General features: G+C 46.3%; 1 protein-coding gene across 1 annotated transcript; it reads right to left on the reverse strand.

Annotated features, from left to right (window-relative positions):
- Window positions 1-3,597: 3,597 nt before the first annotated feature.
- LOC308324660 (uncharacterized protein) lies at window positions 3,598-15,164 on the reverse strand. Its single transcript, XM_080776865.1, has 2 exons — window positions 15,026-15,164; window positions 3,598-8,079 (listed from the first exon to the last, which is right to left on the reverse strand). The coding sequence occupies exon 2, from the start codon at window positions 7,848-7,850 to the stop codon at window positions 6,066-6,068; it is 1,785 nt and encodes a 594-aa protein (XP_080632991.1). The 5' UTR covers window positions 7,851-8,079; window positions 15,026-15,164; the 3' UTR covers window positions 3,598-6,065.
- Between the last annotated feature and the right edge of the window lie 7,805 nt (window positions 15,165-22,969).

The raw sequence follows: 22,969 nt of genomic DNA on the forward strand, positions 1-22,969 counted from the left end.
TAGCACACAGACCACTGGGTGGCTCGGCCAGTTAGCACACAGACCAGTCTAATAATGGCATGGCATGGATGTGCTTTTTGGATTTCATGTGGCTAGTCTATGACGTCAGTCACATTATGATGTAAGTAGTAAGTACAGTACTACTGTTGGATTGTGTTTACATGTTTACAATCTGACCTGCTTTGACTTCTGATATGAAATTCAAGTTGAAAAATGCAAAGGGTTTACTTCCTTGGCCTATTGGCAGCGTGCAGAAGAAATTTGGCACTGATCGGTTCAGTCGTGTGTGAGTTCAGCTGAGGATACATACACAGTCACGCACGTACGTACGTACGTACACACACACACACACACACACACACACACACACACACACACACACACACACACACATTTGGCACTGATCGGTCGTGTTTGAGTTTAGCTGAGGATACATACAGTCACACACACACACACACACACTCTCTTGGCTCGCCTCCTGGTGCCGTGTTGTAAAAATAGCTAAGACCTGAGAGAGCCTGAAAATATTGTGTGATCCTTTTGAGGGGGCCTTTTAATTATTGTAGCCCGGGGCCCTTTGTGCTCTTAATCCGGCCCTGATCCCCTACTTGCTCACTCTCATATAGGTTATTATGGAATTAGTGTCAGAAAATGCAGCGGGACCCCAATACTGCCCTCTTCAAACATAAATATTTGGGGTTTTTGAGGGAGTGACTCCCTCCAAAGCTGTTACAACACAAAGCTGTTCCTCTGACGCATACCTGCAGAGTGAGAGCATGATGAACTCGGGGGACCGAATGGCATTTTAAAGGTTTTCGTTTAAAACCCCATGTCCCTTTTTTATGTTCGCCCCTCCAGGTCATGTGGTGTGTGTCAAAAAGCAATGAGCATAAACAGGGCCATGCCTTTTGAACAGGGTCTGTAAATGTGTCAGTGTTGAGAACTGTTCGATTTTACACAGTGAAATGCCCAAATGTTCATGCAAGTTCAGGAGTATACACTACCCGTGTAACCAAATGGACCCTTATCGCCAACTCCATAACTGAGTGTGTAATGTAGGTTACGGTTGCACAGAGTTAAATAACGTTGAGGATTTGTGCGAGCGAATTCAATGACATCTCGGCGTGCGCTAACATCAGGGTCATGCGTGACGTGACAGCGTGAATGGACTTTAGCAAGGCGGGGCGGTGAGGGGGCTTTATCTGTGAGGGACGACTGATAGAATTGGGCCATCTTTACATCAGGCAACGTTTGCCTACGCACAGATGAAGGCATGCATGCTGGCCTGGTTGGTCGAATGTGTGTCAGTGTGACACTCACTGTCCAGTGGAGAGACTAGTTCTAGTTCTGCCTGGAAACTGGGTGTGTTTGACTCACCAAAGCAGAGGCTGACTGGAGACTTGTGTTCACAGAGCTTTTCTATAAAGGACAGGGATCAAATCGACATATGTGTGTTTTTGAAAAACTTTATGCTAACAGGCGCATTGACCCTCGCACTTATTTGGTATTTGGGTCATGGCCAAAGCCATCATTGCCTTGGAGGTGCAATTAACACTTGTATCAGCTTTGACTTTGTGAATATTCAGTACATTTGAATACCTGCAACAACCACCATGTTATGAAAAATGAAGACGACAAATATTAGTTTTTGGAGCTCCCGACGCACATACATTGGCCAAAGTCCACACAAGAAGCTCCTTCATTTGCACCCCCAACACACTCAGATTCACACAGTCCATTCCCTTCCCCTATTCACAATATATAGGGTATGACATCATTTTAGCTAAGATAATGGTTTTGTGGCAGTATGAAGCAAGATTCATACTGTACTTCATCATACGAAGGAGCACAAATTAGGCATGCATGATTCACTGAGAGCAGCTCTTCCAGGCATATGATGGACCTTGGCCCTGTCAGTCTGTGTTGCTTTTGATGGTCGTAATGGTCCCATAAGGCTTATCGGCATGGAAGGAACAGTCACGATCAGTTTGATAACGCCCTGATTTACTCCATTTATTTTTTCTTCTGGGTTACAATGATTCAGTCTGTTCTGTTCCTCAGTGAGTAATTTATTAGCTAACCACCGGTCATGCTGTATCCTTTATGGAGCATGACCACTTTTGATGTGATGAAGCTAGCCTCTAGAATGCTTGTGCAAACCCCCCCCCCTTCCCCCCCACTGTGTTTGACCACCCACTGTGATGACGACTGTGTTTGGCGGCCACTGTTGCCTAGTAACCAAAAAACAGTTGACTGAATCCCACAGTGTTCATTCAGCTCTTGAAAGTCTAACAATCAAAGAAGATGACCGTTTGGGAGTTGGATTAAAAACTACAGCCCAGGTGTTTTAGGTCCTCTCCCGATGGAGAGAGGTAATTGCAACTGTACCACCCGGGGTTTCCACCCGGGTCTCCCCCATGTGGGAAAGAAAACAATTACTGCTGATCTAAGAGGAAGTAAACCTTTGGTCAGAGAAGATATTTGTCTTATAACCTTTAGGCTTGGCTACTTGTCAACTACGGTAGTATACTGTAGGTGTACTACTCCACACCAGTAGTATAGTATAGTATAGTATAGTATAGTATAGTATAGTATAGTATAGTATAGTATAGTATATTTATTAGCTAACCACCGGTCATGCTGTATGCTTTATGGAGCATGACCACTCTTGATGTGATGAAGCTAGTATAGTATAGGCTAGTGTAGTGTAGTGTAGTATTGTTTGTTACACTCACTGTGTGTGTGTGTGTGTGTGTGTGTGTGTGTGTGTGTGCGTGTGTGTGTGTGTGTGTGCGTGTGTGTGTGTGTGTGTGTGTGTGTGTGTGTGTGTGTGTGTGTGTGTGTGTGTGTGTGTGTGTGTGTGTGTGTGTGTGTGTGTGTGTGTGTGTGTGTGTGTGTGTGTGTGTGTGTGTTCATAGGCATTTTAAGCTGGCCTAATGGGTTCTAACTAAGTAGTTAATACATATAAATACTAGGCATAGCAGCATTTCCATTTATGAGGCAAAGCTATTCCTGGTAACACCTCGTACTGTACTTGTGTTCTCAGTGTATTCTTGGTCTTTTAGCCCCTACAAGACGGCCGCATCTTTCACACCAGTTCTCCATTGCAATTATATATATATATACACTGTATACCATTACCATTATTTTTATAGACATAAATGTTTGGCATACTACGTACAGTTCAAAATTACTTACACTCTAAAATACTAATTTATCCATTTGTACCTCTGAGATTGTACAAAATAATGTACCTGTAATTGTACAAATGTACCCTCACTGGTCCATTTGGTTACATTCATGCAGATGTTTATTTAAAATGTGTGCACTGCAATCTGTATAGGCGTTTCATATATAGTGCCAGAGAATATAAAATACAAGAAACACGTTTCATAATTTTTATGATATGTTGAGAAAAGCCAACATTCCATTTTTATTTTTCATTTTCAATCTTGAAATGCTCCCACCGTCCAACGATGAACATTAGTGTCTTTTACATACATAAGTCATGTCAAAAAAACCAAAGAAGGGCTGGCGTCCACCATACTGGCACAAACATGCCCGTCTCTACAACGGCACACAATCCTCCCCTGTGTGTTTCTTTTTTTCTTTTTTTTCTTTTTACATTTTTCATAAAACCATCATCAGCAAAACCACAAACATTACTGATTAATACACATTGTAAAAAAAGGGGAAGGGGAGGAATGAGGCAAACATCACGTTCAATAGGAGAAAGACATGGCGGCACGCTGTGAAATCATCCAGTGTTCATTTACAACTGGATAAATCAACACTGAGGACTTTACGGCCTGCAGAGGAAGGAACAGAGCAACACTTGAACCAAATAATAAGATATATAAAAAAGCAATGAAATCAACCGTACAGTGTTCAAGGGGGAAGTGGGGCGAGGGGACTTTACATTTATACACAAGTGCCAAAAAAAAAGCCGGACATGGTACATAGACTCTTATTTTAAATTTAGGATCCAAGTGCAGAAATTTAGAACTGCCCAAATATGAGCACACGAGAGGAACAGGGGAATCGATTTACCCCGCATTAAGTAACAGAGGCACGCAGGAAGCAAAGGGAAATCCCCATTTTCATTAACTTAAGAGATTGTCTGTGTTTCTTTTAATAACTCGATTACAAAAACTCAGACCGTGGCTCTGATCGGAGTTTCAGAGGTTTTAGGTAGTACATTTAGCTATTATTTTTCTCACTGATCCGATTATGTCATATCCGAGGTTTTAATAAAAGTCTCGAGGGTCCATGTGGTCAGTCGATGCCTTGGTCAGACCACAAGGCATTTCATATCAAAATGTAACCGGAGAGGAAGTGAGGCTGTCCACCTCTCTGATGGAGGAGGACTCAGTGCATTGTAGTGTGTTTACATCAGAAACGTGCCTCGGGTTCCTGAAACCCTGGGCTTCCCACACCCTTAACGTTCTACAGCCCAGTCGGGGCTTTCATTAATAACTGTACATGTATTGTAAAGGTCTGTACACATTATGTAGTGTAGTAACTGTATGTATTGTAAAGCAGTGGTTCCCAAACTTGTAGTTGTACTTGTAGTAACTGTATTGTAAAGGTCTGTACACATTCGCAGTCTATGTTCCTGCGGGCTTTTCTGCAGTGACGGGCGCTATCGAGAACAGGGGAATAAATACATTGGGCCAGTGACTAGGAAGGATAACAGCGACGAAGACAGGATATGATTCATAATAAAGCTCAAATTGACTTATAGGCTTGTGGCCTCGCAGCTGGTGAATGCTGTTCCACCGAGAAAGAAACATTTAAAGGCTGGTTTAGTTAAGTAATTGAAAACGTACAAAAAAAATGTATAGGCGCCCTGCCGATCGATCGGCAAGTGCTTTCCGTTCAGTGCTGTCCGCGTGCTCCGGGGCGCGTCGGCAGTGTTCCTGCAAACACGGCTAATTAAGGAGCAATTAATGTGCGACAATCAAAAGAGAGGCTCGTTTGGAGCAGGCTTTCTTTCTGTCGACAGTAGACATCATGTGGCTGTACAGTAATTGTGATAACGAACGTAGGGGTCCTCGCTCTCCGCGTCCACTCGCTGTCACAGATTTGATGCGTTTTCTTTACGTCTTTCTTTTTTTTTCCCTCAAATTTTCTTTGTAAAATATATATTTATATAAGATATGTATTCAATATATCACAGTATAATATACAAACCAAGTGCTTGAAAAATAAAGATGACTGCGGGCTTTTTCGCGAAACAATGGAGATGTTTTTTCTTTTTTAGGGTCACGGTAGAGGTAGGGTCTGGGAAGAGGGATGGAACTTTGTACTGGTGTTGTCGGTGCTTTTTCTGTCTCTTTGGTCGAGGGAATGATCCCAGTATGTGCATTTGATTCAATTAAGGCAGATAGCCACATGCTTAATTTATAATCCGCCATACAATGGTGTCATGTGCCAAAAATAGCTATTCTAAAAGGTCACAAAGGTGCTGCATTGTGACGAGTTGTGAGCATGATGACCAGCTATGTTTGGCGTGCGACACGACGTATGGTGAAATATAAATCAGGCTATACGTGTGTATTACAGTATGTCTACAGCTGGATATGTGTATCCATGCAATAGTGCTGGTAAAGCTCGATAATCATTGATTTACTACATTCTTTTGTTGAAAAAAAAGACAGATAATGCAATGCTGATGTAAGAGTGGTTGTACATTAACGGTAAGAAAGCGGACAGGCAGTTCCATTCCTCCTCTCATTATATAAACAAAAGTGCATCTGTAAGTACAGAGAGGATGTAAAAAATGATGTAACCTGTACAGTATATATACAAATATGGTACAGTCGCCCCCAAGACATCCAGGCCCTGTTTGGTGACGTGAGCAGTAAGTCCAGTTTTCTGGTCCCAAGGGCATTGGGAGAGGGTGAGGTGAAGTGAGGCATGTGTGTGTGTGTGTGTGTGTGTGTGTGTGTGTGTGTGTGTGTAAAGGGCAATGATGGAGCGGGTGGGTTGGGTGGAGGGTGAGACAGTGTCTTTTCTTTATCCTGGAGCGCCAGAGGCGGCCCCCGGCTATAACGACAAGTCACTCAACAGACAACAGTTAATCTCTTGTTTCGCCGTCCTCCCGACTCCTTCTTGCCACCTTCCTTCCTGGTCTCCTCGGTAGAGGTTGGCTGTTCGCCGAGGCCCGCCGGGCTCGGGCCCTCTCTCCTAAAGTTCTGTTGGAGCGGCAGGGCCAGGTAGGGGTGCTGGGGGAGGGAAGTGAGTGGTGGCAGCAAGGCGGGAGGAGGGGTGGTCGGGGAGTCTTGTCCCGAGCTGTGGCCGCTGCTTCCGCTGGAGTTCATTGCCCTGTGTTTGAGTCTGAGTTTGAGGGGCAACGCTGTGCCCTTTACCTCCCGCTGGGAGGTGGGCTGGTGGATGCCGGACTGCTGCTGGTGGAGGTAGCTGCCCACGTCGGAGGACGGGGACTCGTCGTCGTCCGTGAAGGCCTCCTTGTCGGAGCTGCGCTGTTCTCCGTCGCTGGACGAGGTGTCTTTGTTGGAGGACGTGGAGTGACCCTGGTAGTAGGACCCACTCCTGGAGTCGCCCTCGTAAGTGAGTACGGGCGGCTCCTCGTCCTGAGCACTGAGGTAGGGGAGATGGATCTGCTGGAGGTGGTGGTACAGGTGGGACTGCGGGGCTCCTTCCGCGTTCTTGCGGAGCAGCTCTGGAGCCAGGCCTGCTGGGGAGCCAAATTGCTGCTGCTGGGTGAGCTGGCCCGCTCGATACGCCTGCCTCTCCCCCGCCTCGCCGCGGCTGTCTTGGAAGTCGTACGGGGGGGAATCTAAGGTCTTTCTCTCCAGCTGCTTCGTCACCTCGGCCAGTGTCTCAGTGGCACTATCACTTTCCCCGGACTGAGCCAGCCGGCTGACCCCTGGGGGGGCGCCACTCTGCTGCATGTCCACATCCTGGGGCCTCGCCAGAGCCTCCACGGGGTAGGATGCGCTGCTGGAGCGGTAAAGGATGACGCTCCTCTGGGCGGCCGGCGGGTGCGGGGCAGACTGGCTTGGGCCGGTGATGGTGCTCACAGCTGACTGCTGCTGGTGGTGAGGATGCTGCTGGTTGTGGTAGACAGAGTCCAGCTCCTGAGGGTGCTGCTGGAGCTGGTGGTGAGGGGTCATGGCGGTCAGACCGCGGTGCATGTTGAACATGATCTGGGTGGTGGTGCCGCTGGCGATGTCCATCTCCAGCCTCTCGCCCTCCTGCTTGATCTCGAAGGCGAGGGTATCTGGGCTGTCCCTGGACGAGCCGTCGGACATGTCGGAGAGCGAGCCCCGCGGCGAGTAATTTGCCAGCTGGCGACTCGACTGCTCTGCCTCGGAGGAGTCGGAGTTCATCATCACCTGGGAGCCGCTGCTGTAGCCGCTGGTGTAGCAGTTATTGTTGGGGGAGAAGGACGTAGAGGAGGCCGAGGAGGCGCCTCCTCCACTCCCCATGCCGCTGCTGATCTGCTGGCTCATCTCCATGTAGGAGGCTGTGCTGATGAGGCCAAAGCGCAGCTTCAGCTGGAGCAGCTCCGTCTTGAGCCGCACATTCTCATCGTTCAGCGCCATGACGCGGTTTTCCAGCACCATGTCATTGAGGCGCCTCTTCTCCCGGGAGCGCTTGGCCGCCTCGTTGTTCTTGCGCCGCTTTTCCCAATAGGAGGCGTCCTTCTTCTCGTCAGAGATGAACTCGCGCTTCCGCCTGCAGCTCATGCTGTTCTTGTTGGACTTGCTTGGGCGACGAGTCGCTGGTCCCCCTGGGGAGGGGATAGATTCTTCGTAGTCATCGAAGTCCTCGAGGGTGTTGGCATTTTTGCTCAACATCAGGGCCGAAGTCAGACTTTCCATTCTGACCCGATCTTCCCAAATGAGGCGTGGTAATGGATACAAGGTCAAGGGAGTGGGGAGCAGGGAGCAGTGGAAAACTTGTTGGATTGCTTTCTCTTTATGTTCAGGATCTGGAGAATTTCCTAAGTACCAGGGTCGTTGAAAACCTCACACCGTGCTTGCGTTTCTTTGCGGTTGAAACTCATTGGGTCTCCCTCAGTTTCTCTGCCGTCAGCGGTGAGATGAAAGCCTGCGGAGACAAAGAGAGGAGGAAAATCAGATCAGTTAATCCATGTGGACTGCTGGCGTTATGTGCAACGCGGCTGTGAATGATATCTTTTAAAGCCATTGTTTGCTACATCTATTCCTGTTTTTTTTTAGGGGGGGGGGGGGTTTCCCACACCAATGAAATATGCAACCAGTAAAACATGCTGAAATCCCAGCAGTGCTGCTCCATTGTTTTGGCATGTCTGGCTTTGAGTGCACGAGTCTCCCCTAGCAACCACCAAATCGTCTGCAGACCCTATTAACCGCTGTCTGACCTTTTGACCCCCCTATTGATCTGCTCTGTCTGTGGCCAATGACCCCTGACCTCACGGCTGGAATGTTGATGTTGACTTTAGTGACGTAATGTAGGGGCACTAGGTTCATCCCAAAGCAGAGAGGGGGCTGTGCTTTGAGAAGCAACTTTTTAAAAGTAGTCTACCTCTTGTTGCTGTCGTTGTGGGAACTGGGAAAACCTTGTATCACACCCCGTAAAATAATTCCCTGTACAATAATGTTTCACAGTAGTAGTAAAAATAGCCAATCTACAAGCTCACTTATTTATTTTTGTCTGTTTATTTTATATTCTTTTTATAAATATTTGAAAAGTATCAACAAGAACTTGTTAATAAATAATAGTAACTTGTTCCAACACAGGTTTTTTGCACTTCCTGTAAAACAAATTCCTCCCGATAGCGACGTTTTGTTTTTATAAGCTGTAAAAATATGTGACCTCACACTTTTTGTGATGGCTTAAAGGCAGCTGTAGAAGAAGGCTGTACTAATTATGTCTGCATGTCTTGCGGCTGACTGGATTAAACAAAAATGATTCTGTAACACCCCCAACATTGTGTCACTGGGGCTGCCAAAAGAATAAAAATAAAATCACACTGTTTAAGCTTTCACTCCCAACTCGAAGCCAGGTTTAAGGTGTCTAGGGTTCCCTTTATTCCATTCGTTTGAAATTCTAGGTCACTGGAAAATATTCAATAACAGCCTGCAGGAGCAACCAAGGACTCGGGCTGCTTCGACTCGCTGGAAATAGCTCCTTGCCAAAACAATTCCCATACGCCAAGCCAATGATGCATAACGACAAGTGATAAGACGGAGACAAAGCCATGGCCACAGATAAAGTGTCTGAGACCGGGGGTAGGAGATTTGGAGGTTTGGGGGCAGCTGGGAGGTAGGCCGCTGATAAATATAGGTCAAGGGCCTCTGGGAGGAAGAGGGTGGGGTGTGGGTGGGTCAGGGGAGGGGAGGCATGGCAGTGGAGTAGCAGACTTTACTAAACCACCAGGGTGGTCAGATGGTCTTATGGCTGTTGCAGTCGGCCGGCTTAAAACACAACAGGGGGCGACGAGATGAACAGGTGTGCCTCTAAACCAGACTGTTGGCACGACATGTGGCGAAATGCCGATGGTTTTACCAGACGAGTTATCCCCTAAACCTCAACTTGCTTAGTAAAACATTGTTATTGTTATTACACCTGGTTTTCTTTTATTAGGCTGATGAAATACTGGAGAACATTTCTATTTCTCAATGCACACAGAAAGAATGGCTACTGCTACTATTTGCAGGGAAGAGTTATAGAGTGAAACAAGGAGTAGACCAAGTACAGAGCCCTGGGGACCATGCAGCAAGTATAGGGTTTAAGTGGTGAAAGGCTTTTACCACTGAAGCTGCACTTATATATTGTGGTACAGTGTGTGTTTTTATATTTACTACATGTGTTTTAAGTTTTTATAATTACTGCAGCACAAATTGCCCATCTCGGCAGAAACAAACTTGAACTTGAACATGAACTTGAGCCTTCCATCAATGTCTGATGGCAGCTGCAGTAAAAAGTAGGTTACTCAACATCTACATTCCTAAAGGCAACTGCTTGTTGCATTTGAATGTAAGGCAGGTTGTTTACAAGACTAGGCCCAACTCCTTTGTTCATCTTCGTTATGTAAGCCCCAAACAACGTTGAAATTGTAGCAATTGGCCAAGTTTCTATTCTATTGAACATCTGGGAAATGTTCTTGTAAAACTACAAGCTATTTTCACTGATTTTGATAATCTTTGACAATTTTTCGCCCATGACATGCCCAAAATGGGGGCGCCAGGTATCCAAGTGGTTATAAGGTAATTCCTGTGAGCCGCTGGCGTGTGACCCCTGGGCATGAGGAGAGGGGAAGAGTTGAAGAGAATTAGCGTACAGACTTTCTCCCAACCCAGCCTGTCCCACTGACCCAGAAACCGGGGAGCGCGGCTGCACTTGATAAACACAAGCCCTGTCGCCTACACTGCAATGTCTGGAATATAGGTCAGTGGAGGTATACAGAGGAAGAGAGAGAGGGCGGGGGGGTACAGAATTACAGTAGAGAGGAATGGAAACAAAGAGATGTATAGGAATCAATGAAGGAGAGATGAAACAAAGAAAGGAAAGAGAGAGGAGTGATGACGGCTGAGTTGGCGATGGGGGTGGGGGTGACGGCTATGGTAGTGCCAGTACAAAGAACATGTCACCCATGGCAACAACACATACATGGGGGGGGGGGGGGGGGGGGGAAGCAGATGGAGGCAGCCAATCATATCTGACATTCCGCCTCTCTTCGTTTTCCACCAGCCAACTGACTGATGGCCACTGGCTGGCTGGCTGGCAGGCAGGCAGAGGCATTTTATAACAAAAGAAGGGCAACTGACATCACTGAACGCACTTTAAGCCACATGGCACTTTAAGCCAGCTAGGCTGAATGAGATTCTTGTGTTAAATTGCCCCCAATGTTCTACTGTAAGTCTCCCTCTCTCCCTGTCTGACTCCCCCCCCCCCCCCCCCCCCCCCCCCCACCTCTCTCTCTTTCTCTCGCCCCCGACCCCACCAACCGACGTCACACTCCATTCCTCCTCTCTCATCAAACACATCCTGATAATAGACCCTGTGTGCGTCATCCGCAATCACATGGTGCGTGTGCTGCGCCCTGTGGGTTAATTACACCGACCAGCATCGTTAAGATCCTATTCTCTGTTACGAGGCTGCATGCGCCGTGCTGATCACATGGACGCCAGCATCCTTATATTCTGGCCAATGTCAAATAGGCCAACCTTTTGCGAAAATAGGCGCAAAAATTACGTTGGGAGCTTGGAGATCAGAGGGGTAAAAAGGGGATAACGGGAGGGGGCCAAGCACAGACCCCTGGGGGACTCCGCTCAACAAAATAGGATTTAAGTGGTTCAAAGGTCAGATTTGTGGGAAAGTCACACAGTCTGCTTGCTTAAATTGTCCAAAAATAGACCCATTCTTTCAGCCAAGTCAAATAATTTCTCTACTTTTCCGAGCAAAATGGTGTAATCCCACTGGTGACCAATCACTCTTGTACGCTCCACCTGTCGTCGGCCACTCTCTGTGGCACTTGTAAAATGACAGCACTGGAAAATAATCCGGAGAGTTGCGGCCCCGGACACTTTCCAAACCCGCAGGAGAGCGGAACGTGGCATTTACGGCGCAATGAGCAGCGGCTCTTTTGTAAATTTCACGGAGCAGAGTTCAACCGCCCCCCCCCACCCCACCCCACCCCGCCTGCCTGCTGCACGTGTCCCAGACGAGGGCTGTAGGAAGTGGGCTCTAAAATCTAAGTGAAGCAGCCGGGGAGAAGGATGGGAGGGGGTACGGGGGGTCAGCGGGTGCACTGTTTCAGAGAAAGGGGGTAAGATGAAATGCGATGGAACCATTACTGTTGTTGGCTTTGAACCCTCCCTCCTCCCCCCAGTAGGTAGGAATGCAATGGCACCATTGCATGGGGGTGGGGAGGGAGGGGTCAACTTATCAGTGTTGTTGGGTCGGATCTACTTTGTGGATTCCAAGTCCGGAGTTGAGTTTATCTTACCAAGAAGAGAAGTGGGGCAGGGGGAGGGGGGCGGGGGTCCTAAGCCAGGAAAGGCAGGCTGCAAGCGAGGCGGGGCCCTATCAGTCCTTGTTACACACACACACAGACTGTATCAACCACTCGCTCTTAAAAAAAACCAAAAAAAGGGAGAGAGAGAAAAACCGGGTCCATGTGTTTCCCTGGTCACATGTGCTCCGCTGGCCTACTAAACGCTGTAATTGGCCTCTCCCCCGGCCGTCTCCAGACCGCAGCACAATAACAAAGCACGGCCCTCGTCTTTTATCGTCTTACGTGTGCCAGGAAAACCCGGAGAGAGTCGAGAGGGGCCAGCAAAGTGGGACAGGATGGGAAATAACTTACTGTCTGTATACTACTGTACCACTGATCAGGAATGCACTAAATCCTGGCTGGTTTGGCTGTGAGCATGTGCAACATGTAACCAAATGGACCCGCATTTGCACATGCTATACCAGTTATAAATGGATGAATTAACACATTTTGTATACTCTCATGTTGAAAGCAACAATGTGTTTTAGACTATCCGTTATATGTGTAAGGCAACAACTGTACAAAACCTTTTAAAGGCAAACTTTGGAGTTGACATGCAGTGCAGTGGACGGACGGTATGTTGAAGTGACAAACCACAAAGGAACAGGATTAGCAAATTTGAAATCCAGTCCAGTGATGCAATCATCTACAGTATATAAAATCAAAGTAAAAAGGGGTGTGGCATAAAAGCTATAATATGCTAATGAAAAGGCATTCAATTGAAATGCATGTTTGTCCTATTCTGTTTTGGAGAAATCTTGATGGTGTAGAGCCTATATCTATTTCTGCATGGCCTGGTTCATTCCTTGTGTTATTATGGCGGGGCGGAGGATTTATTTTGGTGGTTGGCTTTTATATCTATCGTCTTTCTAGTCAGCAGCGGCGGTATCCCCCCGCCCCCCCCCCCCTCCCTCCGGGGAGGGCTGGGGTGACCTACATTTAGAGTTGCCAGTGAATGCGCCAACCCAACTGGCACGGCACCGCTGCACACTACAGCGCACGCGCACACACACACACACACACACACACACACACACACACACACACACACACACACACACACACACACACACACACACTAGGCTACTAGTCTATGGGGTTTCCGCTGGTTGCGTAATCTCCTTTCTAATCCCTTTTAATTGTTTGATTTGTTTTATTATGCAACCTGCGTAACCTCGACAATGTTTTGCGTAAGAAGGGTTCCTTCTCTGAACACAAATGAAGAGATATTAACGCCAGGATAATTGTTTCTACTCGGTGCTGTATGTGTAACCCCCTCCCAAAAAAGAAATAAACAAACAAAAACACCAGTTCACATTAGGCTATGTGTCAAGTGAAAACAGTGTAACGGAAAGAAGACTATTTATCTGTGATTGAGTGCATGTAACCTGGCATGCATGTGACGCACGTTACGCATGCCATTGCTGGAGAACAAATGCTGCAAGGAAAGGGAGGGGGTGGCGGGTGGGGGGAGAGCATGCTTGCAGAGCAATATCAGCCACAAAGAAAAATCCGGTGCGTAAAATAAGCCTACCCAAGTATTGTGTTTCAAATCAAGGGGATCGCCAATGCGCGCAAAGAATATGTCGACACTGCACAAAATGTTAATTTAGGATCTGAGAATTGTATTTTTTGTGTGTAAATGTCTCTAGACTGTACATATGCACACATGTAGCCTATGAGTGTCAGTCAGAGTTGCATGAACACCCAGGATTTTACAGTGAAGTCATAGAACAGATAATAGGCTATACTTTGCTAGCCTCTTAAGCGTGGCCATCCTTTGTTGCACAGTGTGACAAATCGCTCCGATGCATATTTAATCGGATCCTCGAGGCAAGTCATCCAAGGCAACCGCACGACTCCCCGCCGAGCCACGCCGGCGATAATCAAATGCTTCCAAACAGTCAAGAACAACGTCTCTACAGGAATATGTTTTCTGTCTGAAGCAACAAAAAAAGGTCTATTTCTGGTCCATCCAACGGTTATCCGACACAACAATATCTGACCCACATTTGACCTGATAAATAAATAAATGCCTTTAGGCTATACTCTACTCATATCCTCACCTTTGGTCAAGATTGAAGCTTCTAAATATCATTCTTCGTCTTAGACACGTAAAGTGGGTTACTGGTGTCTCTGTCTGCTCCTATGTGTATGTGTGTGTGACAGGAAAGGGTTAAAGCCCTACAACCGCGTTAACCTTTACAAAGAACTGCTAGGCCTACATGTGAGGGAGAGAAGTGTGTCCCACTTACAATCTATTATTATTATTATTACAATATTATAATATTATTATCCTATATCATCAGTTGTATTGTAAGATCTGAATGCTAATGCATTATGCAACTCTGAGAGAGCAAACATTAAGTTTACATTCATATACTCAGTTACAAATGGAAATTATTATTATTATTCCTGAATGCTAATGATTATGAATGATCCCAATTTGGTGGTTATTTTCTATTCAGGACAATTATCAGCAATCAGCAAGGCTGAACATTTTCAGAGATAATCTCATGTAGCCTAATATAATATAATTTGACCCCCCCCCCCCCCAATAAAAAAGAAATACAAAAAAAAAGTCAAATTAAAAAATCAAAAATCAAAAGGCTGTGATACCAAATGACATCTTCTCTGAAGGAATTCCACCATGCGCCCCCCCGTCACCGACAAATGCCCCCACGACCCCCCTAACCCCCCCCCCACCACCACCACCCCAGCCGGCAGAGGCAAGCAGCCTCGCCTTGACATTGAGAAAACGGCACACGAAGGAAAGATCACAGCAGCAGCGATCGCATAAACAAAAAACACACCAAAACAAAGCCAGTCCCACCGTCTCTACTCACATTATAAATGTAACACCAGTCATCAACAAACATATCCAGAGCCTAACAATGTCATTGTATTCAATAATAACAACATCCAATTAATACATTTTAGTGCCTGTGGCCATGAGTAAAATCATGTAATTCAGTAAATCAGGCAATAAATCTAATAATTATAACAAAAGCTTACCGTCAATTGCGTCAAACGACTAATAAGAATCCATAGAGAGCAAGGTGGCAGCGTGGTGGAGAGCAGCCTACTACGGTAGAGTGATGCTGTAGTGTGTTCAGCGTGTTAGAGCAGGTAGCTATGAGAACACCATACACTGTGTCGCTTCATTTCAATGTGGGAGCTCTGTTATGCTGCTGATCCACTTCTCTCTCTCCCTCCCTCCCTCCTTTCTCTCCCTCTCTCTCCCTCCCTCCCTCTCTCCCTCTCCCCTTCTATCTCTCTCTCTCCCTCCCTCTCTCTATCTCTCTCGCTCCCTCCCTCCTCTCTCTCTATCTCTCTCTCTCCCCCCTCTCCCCCTCCCTCCTCTCTCTCGCTCTCCCTCCCTCCCTCTCTCTCTCTCTCTCTCTCTCTCTCTCTCTCTCTCCCCCCTCCTATCCCCCTCCCTCTCCTAACCCCCCACCCCTCTCTCTCTCTCTCTCTCTCTCTCTCTCTCTCTCTCTCTCTCTCTCTCTCTCTCTCTCTCTCTCTCTCTCTCTCTCTCCCTCTCTCCCTCTCTGCCCCCTCCCTCTCCCTCTCTCGGTGTCGCAAAATGTATGTTAGTAGGTCAGTCGTTGCATAACACGACGCTTTGGGTGCCTAGTCACGTTTTTTGTTTCTCCTCTGTGCCTGGACTCCTCCCTCTCCACTCCAATCCTGTTGGTAGGGGGCGTGGAGGGGAGGGGCCAGAGTCTGGCTTTAAACTCACATGTAGGCCGAAGATCAAATCATAATGAGGTTACAACATAGGAGGAGAAAATAACATGCTGTTGACATATAGAAACCCGCCTTAGAGGTGCTGCCTGCCTGCAAAGTGATATTTTTGGGTTAAAACAACTGTATTTTTCTGTGTGAAAAAAGTTAAAGCTCAATATTTTGTTAAGCATTCTCTCCATATATTGCTATTTTGTTTTAATGAGGCCACATGATGATGCTTCCACATCTCCAGCTGTTTGAGGTGCATGGGTTACAAATGCCATTGAATCTGGAAAGATTGGAGCCATTTATCAGCTTGTATTCCAGTTCCCTTTTTGTCTGCTCATTAATGTGTGCCATCATCACTTCCAATTTCACTTGCTTATCCTGTATAATCCTATCTGAGTCCTGATTGGATGAAATCGGTATCCAACTAAACCCTGAACAAACACACCACAGCAACGATTGCTATAGGAATATATACAATAGAAATTAAAATATAGTCCTAGGCCTATACAGTATATATCCTGCAGCAGCTTTTAAGGCCACTGCAGATGTGCTAGTTTTTCTTAAATTAATGAGAGTTAAGATAGATCCATGAGTCCATTTGGTTACATTTTGTTACATTTAAAAAACATGAAGGACTTTTATAATGACTAACTTTATAGCTTATGGCTGTATTTTCTCATTGTGCATTGCCATTGGTGCCTATGTTTTTTCATGGTGGTTTCATAGGCAGCTTTGTTCCCTAACCTGTAGTGCTCTGAATGCCCTCTAATGTTCCCCTGTCAGCATGGGCCATGGTTTGTTCCCTAACCTGTAGTGCTCTGAATGCCCTCTAATGTCCCCCTGTCAGCACGGGCCATGGTTTGTTCCCTAACCTGTAGTGCTCTGAATGCCCTCTAATGTCCCCCTGTCAGCACGGGCCATGGTTTGTTCCCTAACCTGTAGTGCTCTGAATGCCCTCTAATGTCCCCCTGTCAGCACGGGCCATGGTTTGTTCCCTAACCTGTAGTGCTCTGAATGCCCTCTAATGTCCCCCTGTCAGCACATGCATGGTTTCTGCCCATGGAACAAGGTCACTGCACCAAAGATGGCCTGTTTGCCTTCCAAGCCGGCCGGCTGCTCTCCTTATATTGACTGAATGATAAGGATTTTGTAAACACACATGTTCTTATCAAGCCACGGTAGAGTAGATTCAAACGCAGTGACCATAAATATCTGGGACAGCAGCGACCCGGCCGGGACCATTCTTCGGGGGGGAATGTTGAAAGGCGCCACTTGCATTGGTACAGTGGCTCAGGGCTTCAAGGATTTTACTTCACCAGGAGATATTTTTTTAATGGTAGCGATTCAGGGCTGGAGCCAGGCTATGTACAGTATATCTGCTATTTTTAGAATAAGCTAAAATGACACATACTTTCCCGTGTGAGCTTGTAGATCTGCTATTTTCAATTAGCCGTATATATACCGGTTAAAGTGGTTGAACTGATGATGTTTTATTAATTAATTTAGCTGGGTGAGCCCCTGAAACCCCCACAGGTAAACCCTGGGGGTCCCCGCCCGGCCCGACCCGACCCCACTTTGAGAACCACTGCTGTGAACTCACTGGGCTGTTTTAGCAAATCCCCAAAGCAAACATTGAGACACAGAGGCCTTCTCTGCAACTACCACATGGTGTAATTAGAATGCAGATGTCACCAGTTTGAAAACCCCCAGTGAACAGGGATGGAAATATTGTGTCTTATACGTTTAGAATCTTTATTCTTTGTCGCTGTCGTCGTCTTTGACATGTTGTTGCAAATAAAGAGAAGGCGTCAGCCAGAGCTCAAGTCAGGACAGTTGAGCTCATTTTCTCTGTCAGAAATACAATCCTCTGTGAAATCCAAGAGCGTGGGTTTGAACGAGGTCGACCTGTAGAGAGGACAGTCTGTCTGTCTGTCTGTCTGTCTGTCTGTCTGTCTGTCTGTCTGTCTGTCTGTCTGTCTGTCTGTCTGTCTGTCTGTCTGTCTGTCTGTCTGTCTGTAATCTCAATGAATAGAATAGTCTCTCCACTCTTACTAGATTATGGTAGATACGGCTTAAAAGGAGTATGGTGTGAAAGTTGACCTTGATGAATCTAGGTTGGATGACATTATTCATCTGCATAGTAGGTGTTGCACTGGAGGGTCTTTGATGTCAAGTCCCTCAGTAATACACATCAACATGGTGTGTGGTTAATGGGCCACACACACACACACACACACACACACACACACACACACACACACACACACACACACACACACACACACACACACACACACACACACACACACCATGCACCATGATCAAAGGCTTAGCAAGGCATGTACTGCCTACATTGCCTGAATAAACACAGTGCGAACCCAGGCTTAGGTCATTCTAGCAACAGCATCATCGAGCGCATCCTGGCAAGCTGCATCGCCGCCTGGTAAGGGAGTTACACCACTCTCGACCGCAAAGCGCCAGTACATATATACGTAGGGAGTAGTGTGTAGTACATATATACGTAGGGAGTAGTGTGTAGTACATATATACGTAGGGAGTAGTGTGTAGTACATATATACGTAGGGAGTAGTGTGTAGTACATATATACGTAGGGAGTAGTGTGTAGTACATATATACGTAGGGAGTAGTGTGTAGTACATATATACGTAGGGAGTAGTGTGTAGTACATATATACGTAGGGAGTAGTGTGTAGTACATATATACGTAGGGAGTAGTGTGTATAGTACATATATACGTAGGGAGTAGTGTGTAGGGAAGTGGTGTATAGCCAAGGTTGAATGGATCATCTCATCACCCCTGCAGCCACAATCTGTTCACTGTGCTTCTGCATGCCATATAGGCATATACCTATAGTATATGTTTCTAAAGCCATTCCACCAGACTATGGATAAATGTTACTCCATTACAATTATTTAGTACTTTCTACTTTCTGTACTTTAAGGTCAAAAGTCTTCCTTTTTTCTTTTTTGGGGTTTTTTTTTTCTGACCTCTTGCACCAATAAACTGAACTTTGAACATTCAGTGGAATTTCTGTGGTTTTCTGAATAATTAGGCAGAGAGCAAGGAGGCGATGATTGACAGGAAAAGTCTGCTGGCAAATTGTTAGTTTTTAATTGCAGCTCAATACTTCGCCATACTTCCATTCAGTGGAAAATCCACTGAATGTTCAAAGTTCAGGTATTTGGGTGTACTTGAGTCATAAAACCTAAAGGTTTTATAAAAATCAATGAAAAATAAATGTCATGAAACCTACCAATACTTTTGTACTTTTAGGTATTAAGTATATTTGTAATTCCTTCTCCTCTGGGTTGATTTTGTTTTACTTAAAAAAAAATAAACAAAATAAACATTATCCGAGTATATTTATATATATTTGTAATTCCAAAGTATTTCTACTTAACAGTATTAGATAGGCTATATACTGATATAATACATTGGGAGAACATGGCGAAACCGATTCGAATGCTTGTTTCAACTCATGACTTAAATGTTCGTTTCTGCAAAAATTGCAAATATCTGATTGTGTGGAGGACTACCTTTTCTTTTTGGATATGATGTGCAGAAAAAGGTAATAATCTGTACCTTTCGCCGGTGTCACACACTGCGGGAACACAACACAGCGGAACCTCATCTTGGAGCTAATAGTGGAGAGTGAGGTTCCAACCGGAGCTATTATGACACCAAAGCTACACTTCAGCGGAAAAACAAAAACAACCTCCATAAGCTCTCTTAAGTGAATACAGGCAGTCTAGATGCTTCCATCTGGATGTTCAACGCAGCTGGTTCAGATAGCGCAATATTTATAGCTGCAATCTCTCTCAGAAATCATTTTGGACGGACCAGAACGTCTCTCTTGCCACTAAAAGTCTCAAAATGGAACCAATGAAAAACATGTTCGAAAACTCCAGTGTGCCTCCGGCTTGGCTGTGCGCTCCAATGGCATGGGAAGGAAACCCACAGGTTCATTGGGCCGATTCATTGGGGAGGACTATAGCGTGTTCCGCCAAACACGCCACGTCCTCCCGGTGAAACGTCTCACTGTCTGATGGAAAGAATTGGCTGGTGACGTCATGCGTATCAGAGGATACGCATGTCTGTCTGTCTGTCTGTCTGGGTCGAAATAGAGAGTTTTTAGATACCCCAGAAAGCGTGCAAGATAATGTGAGGGTAATTGCCAGTATCTGCTCTACATGCTTTACTTTACTTTTTGTAATGGATTTTTGGACGTTAACCTGCACCTACAGTATCAGTGGAATTGTATTGCTAGGGAACAACTTGGGTCCAACTTTATTTATTTCCTGTCAGCTACTGTTATTCACAAACGGGACACACAAACACAAAGACTCATTTAGAGTGTATCATGTTGTCGAGCGCAAAAAGGTTTACTATTACTTCTGTGCTCGAGAAGATTGTTGCAAATAGACAACACCGGTGCTCATCCATTACGCTAATTTATTTGGCTGCAGTCTTTGTTGTCTACCACTTACCTGGATCCCCCAAGGCTCTATGCTTGGTCAACTCCTTTTTTTAATGTCCTAAGCTAAAACTCTTAGGACATCAAAGCTTGTAGATCTGCTACTTAGAATAGGGAGGCTGCAGGGGTCAAGTGTTTAACTCAGTCAGTAGTACACACGCTGTTATTTTGCACACGTGATCCTGGCATTACATTACACTAGACCTGTGCCCGTCGGCCACCGGCGCAAGTTGGGAACCTAGTATGCAATACCCGTTGTCACGTCTGTCTGTGTCCCTTTTGTGCCCATATATGGAAATCTCTGTATCTCTCTGTCTGCCTGTGTCTGAAGAGTGCAAACTGACTGTGAAAAGTGGACTGGTTAAGTAATCAAATGGCAGGTGTGGCCGTGTGGGGTTGCCATGGCAATCAATTGGCTGAGGCAGAGGCTGGGAATTCTACAGGTGATGGGATTTAGGCTCATTAGGTCCACTGGCAGAGCCTGACCAGAGTGCGGCGGTTCTGGACAACCGTGTATCCGACCGACTCAAGGCTGGGCGCTGCACCACTGTGGTGGTGTTGAGCGCGTTTGTGGTCGGTGGGGCGAACGGTTCTCGAGTTACGTGGATTACAGACGTACAGAGAGGTGGTGAATTTATTGTAAGATACGTGACTCTGACTTGACACGTCTCTCGCCACAGCTTGGTTGAGACATGTTGCAATGGTTGCCGACGCCACAACTAAAGCCAATCCTTTTGCTACAGTACATCCAATTTCAAAACCAATTGGCACCCCGGCCTCCATCATCAGATGGGAGAACCCCCCAAAATGAAACGAGCCCAGTACACCTCAAACCATGCAGATATCGGGCCGCGGTGCCATCACACCCCGTTCTCTCTCTTCTGCACCTCTTTGTTCCATTCCGCGGCCGCACGAGGAACACAGCCATTGGCCATGAACTTGGCAGGTCCCCCTCCCCCATACCCCTCTCTCTCTCTCCCCACCCCCCTACCTCCACCCCACTCCACCCAGCCCTTTCCCCCCTTCCAGCTACTATGTCTGTGAGGGGGTTCCCATGGCAACTGTCGCACTGCCTGCCTAGCAACAGGCTCCACTCTCCCTGCAAAAAAGTGGGGTGGGGGGAGAGGATGGGGAGAATGGGGGGAGCTGTGGAGGGTTTACGGGGTGCGCGGTTGGGGGGTGAGGGTGGTGGCGGTATTTGACTGCAGCAGCAGCAGCGCGCTGCAGTCGTAGCTTCATTAAATCAGTCTCCTTCTTCCTCACACCTGCTGCCTCCCGCCTTTACCTTATTACCGTTCTCCTCGTCCTCCTCCCCACAGTATCCTCCAATTAAAGCCTTAGTTATACCTCCGCGTACGTCACGGTCGCGCCCCGAACACAGCCGACCTGCGAGCTCACAATGCGTCGCGTCCGAAACACGCCGTGAGCTTGCAGATCGACTGATGTCCATTACGGCGGGATATAAATGAGACATTACTCCGGTGCATACATTGGAGGGGGTGCAAAATATGGTCGCCACTAATGCACCCCACATCTGTGCTGTATAGACACAGTGAGCGCTGGAGCCAAGGGCGGGCTATGTTGATTTGCAATTAGGCAGCGCGGCTAGCTTTGAATATAGATTTTTGGCATAATTCTTCCGCCAAACCAGTAGGCCTATATAACTTGGCCCTTTGGCTGCATGAATAGATGGGGGGTTGGCCGGGCTATGTGTTCTAATGAGATTAGGCGACTCTCACTGAGCCGAGCCTGAGTGAATGAATACATATAAAATCCAGAGTGTACAAAGGTCAACAAAAGGACCCTATAACATGATGTGGTAGGCCTACAGTAGACTATTTAACTTTTGTTCCATTTACACTTTCAGAGAAAGCACTCACATTTTATTTTCACAGACGGCAACGCCACAGTGACATGCAGTCAGTGATAACATGTTTTTGGAATCTGATGGCAGGGTGTTTTCAGCTCTTCTGTTTTGACTGATGCTTTCACACCCCAGTGCATGCGTTCACAAAACATTTGCACACGCACGCATGCACGCACATGCACACACATGCACGCATGCGCAAATGCACACACACACACACACACACACACACACACACACACACACACACACACACACACACACACACACACACACACACACACACACACACACACACACATTGCGTCATCTCTGTCAATGCTACCGTTCAGATGTTATTCATTCGGAATGGAATACTGTAGGCAATGTAGGAATGAGTAATAATTGCCATGATTCATGAAAGCTTGTTGTGAATGACAACACAAGGACTCAGGCCAGACACTAAAATACCAAAGTGTTGTGTTTAGGGCCATCTGGTGGTGGTAGCTGTTGTTTTTATCACAGTGGTTCTCAAACTGTTTCATGCTAAGGAGGACATTAATATCTATTTGGCCACAGACCCCACCTGCAAAGAATTTGTGGCAGGGACCCCCACAAGAGAAGATCTGTGTACATTTCACACATTTTCATGATTTTCTAGAAGAATAAAATAGTGTTTAAACTGTTCCTCATTTTGCTGAGGATCCCCCAAAGACCCATGGAGGGTCCACTGAGAACGGCTGCTTATCAAACATCAACTTGTGAAACAAAAGCGCAGTGTCAGTCAGAGTTGAGTCATAAGGATTTAAAGGGGGGTCTGGTGATGCAATACTGTAGTCCTTCAAAAGATGACAAATAGGCCTAGGCTATTACACAATGT

The sequence above is a fragment of the Protomyctophum bolini genome (assembly GCF_963924005.1).
Source record: "Protomyctophum bolini genome assembly, chromosome: 11".
NCBI classification, from domain to species: Eukaryota; Metazoa; Chordata; class Actinopteri; order Myctophiformes; family Myctophidae; genus Protomyctophum; species Protomyctophum bolini.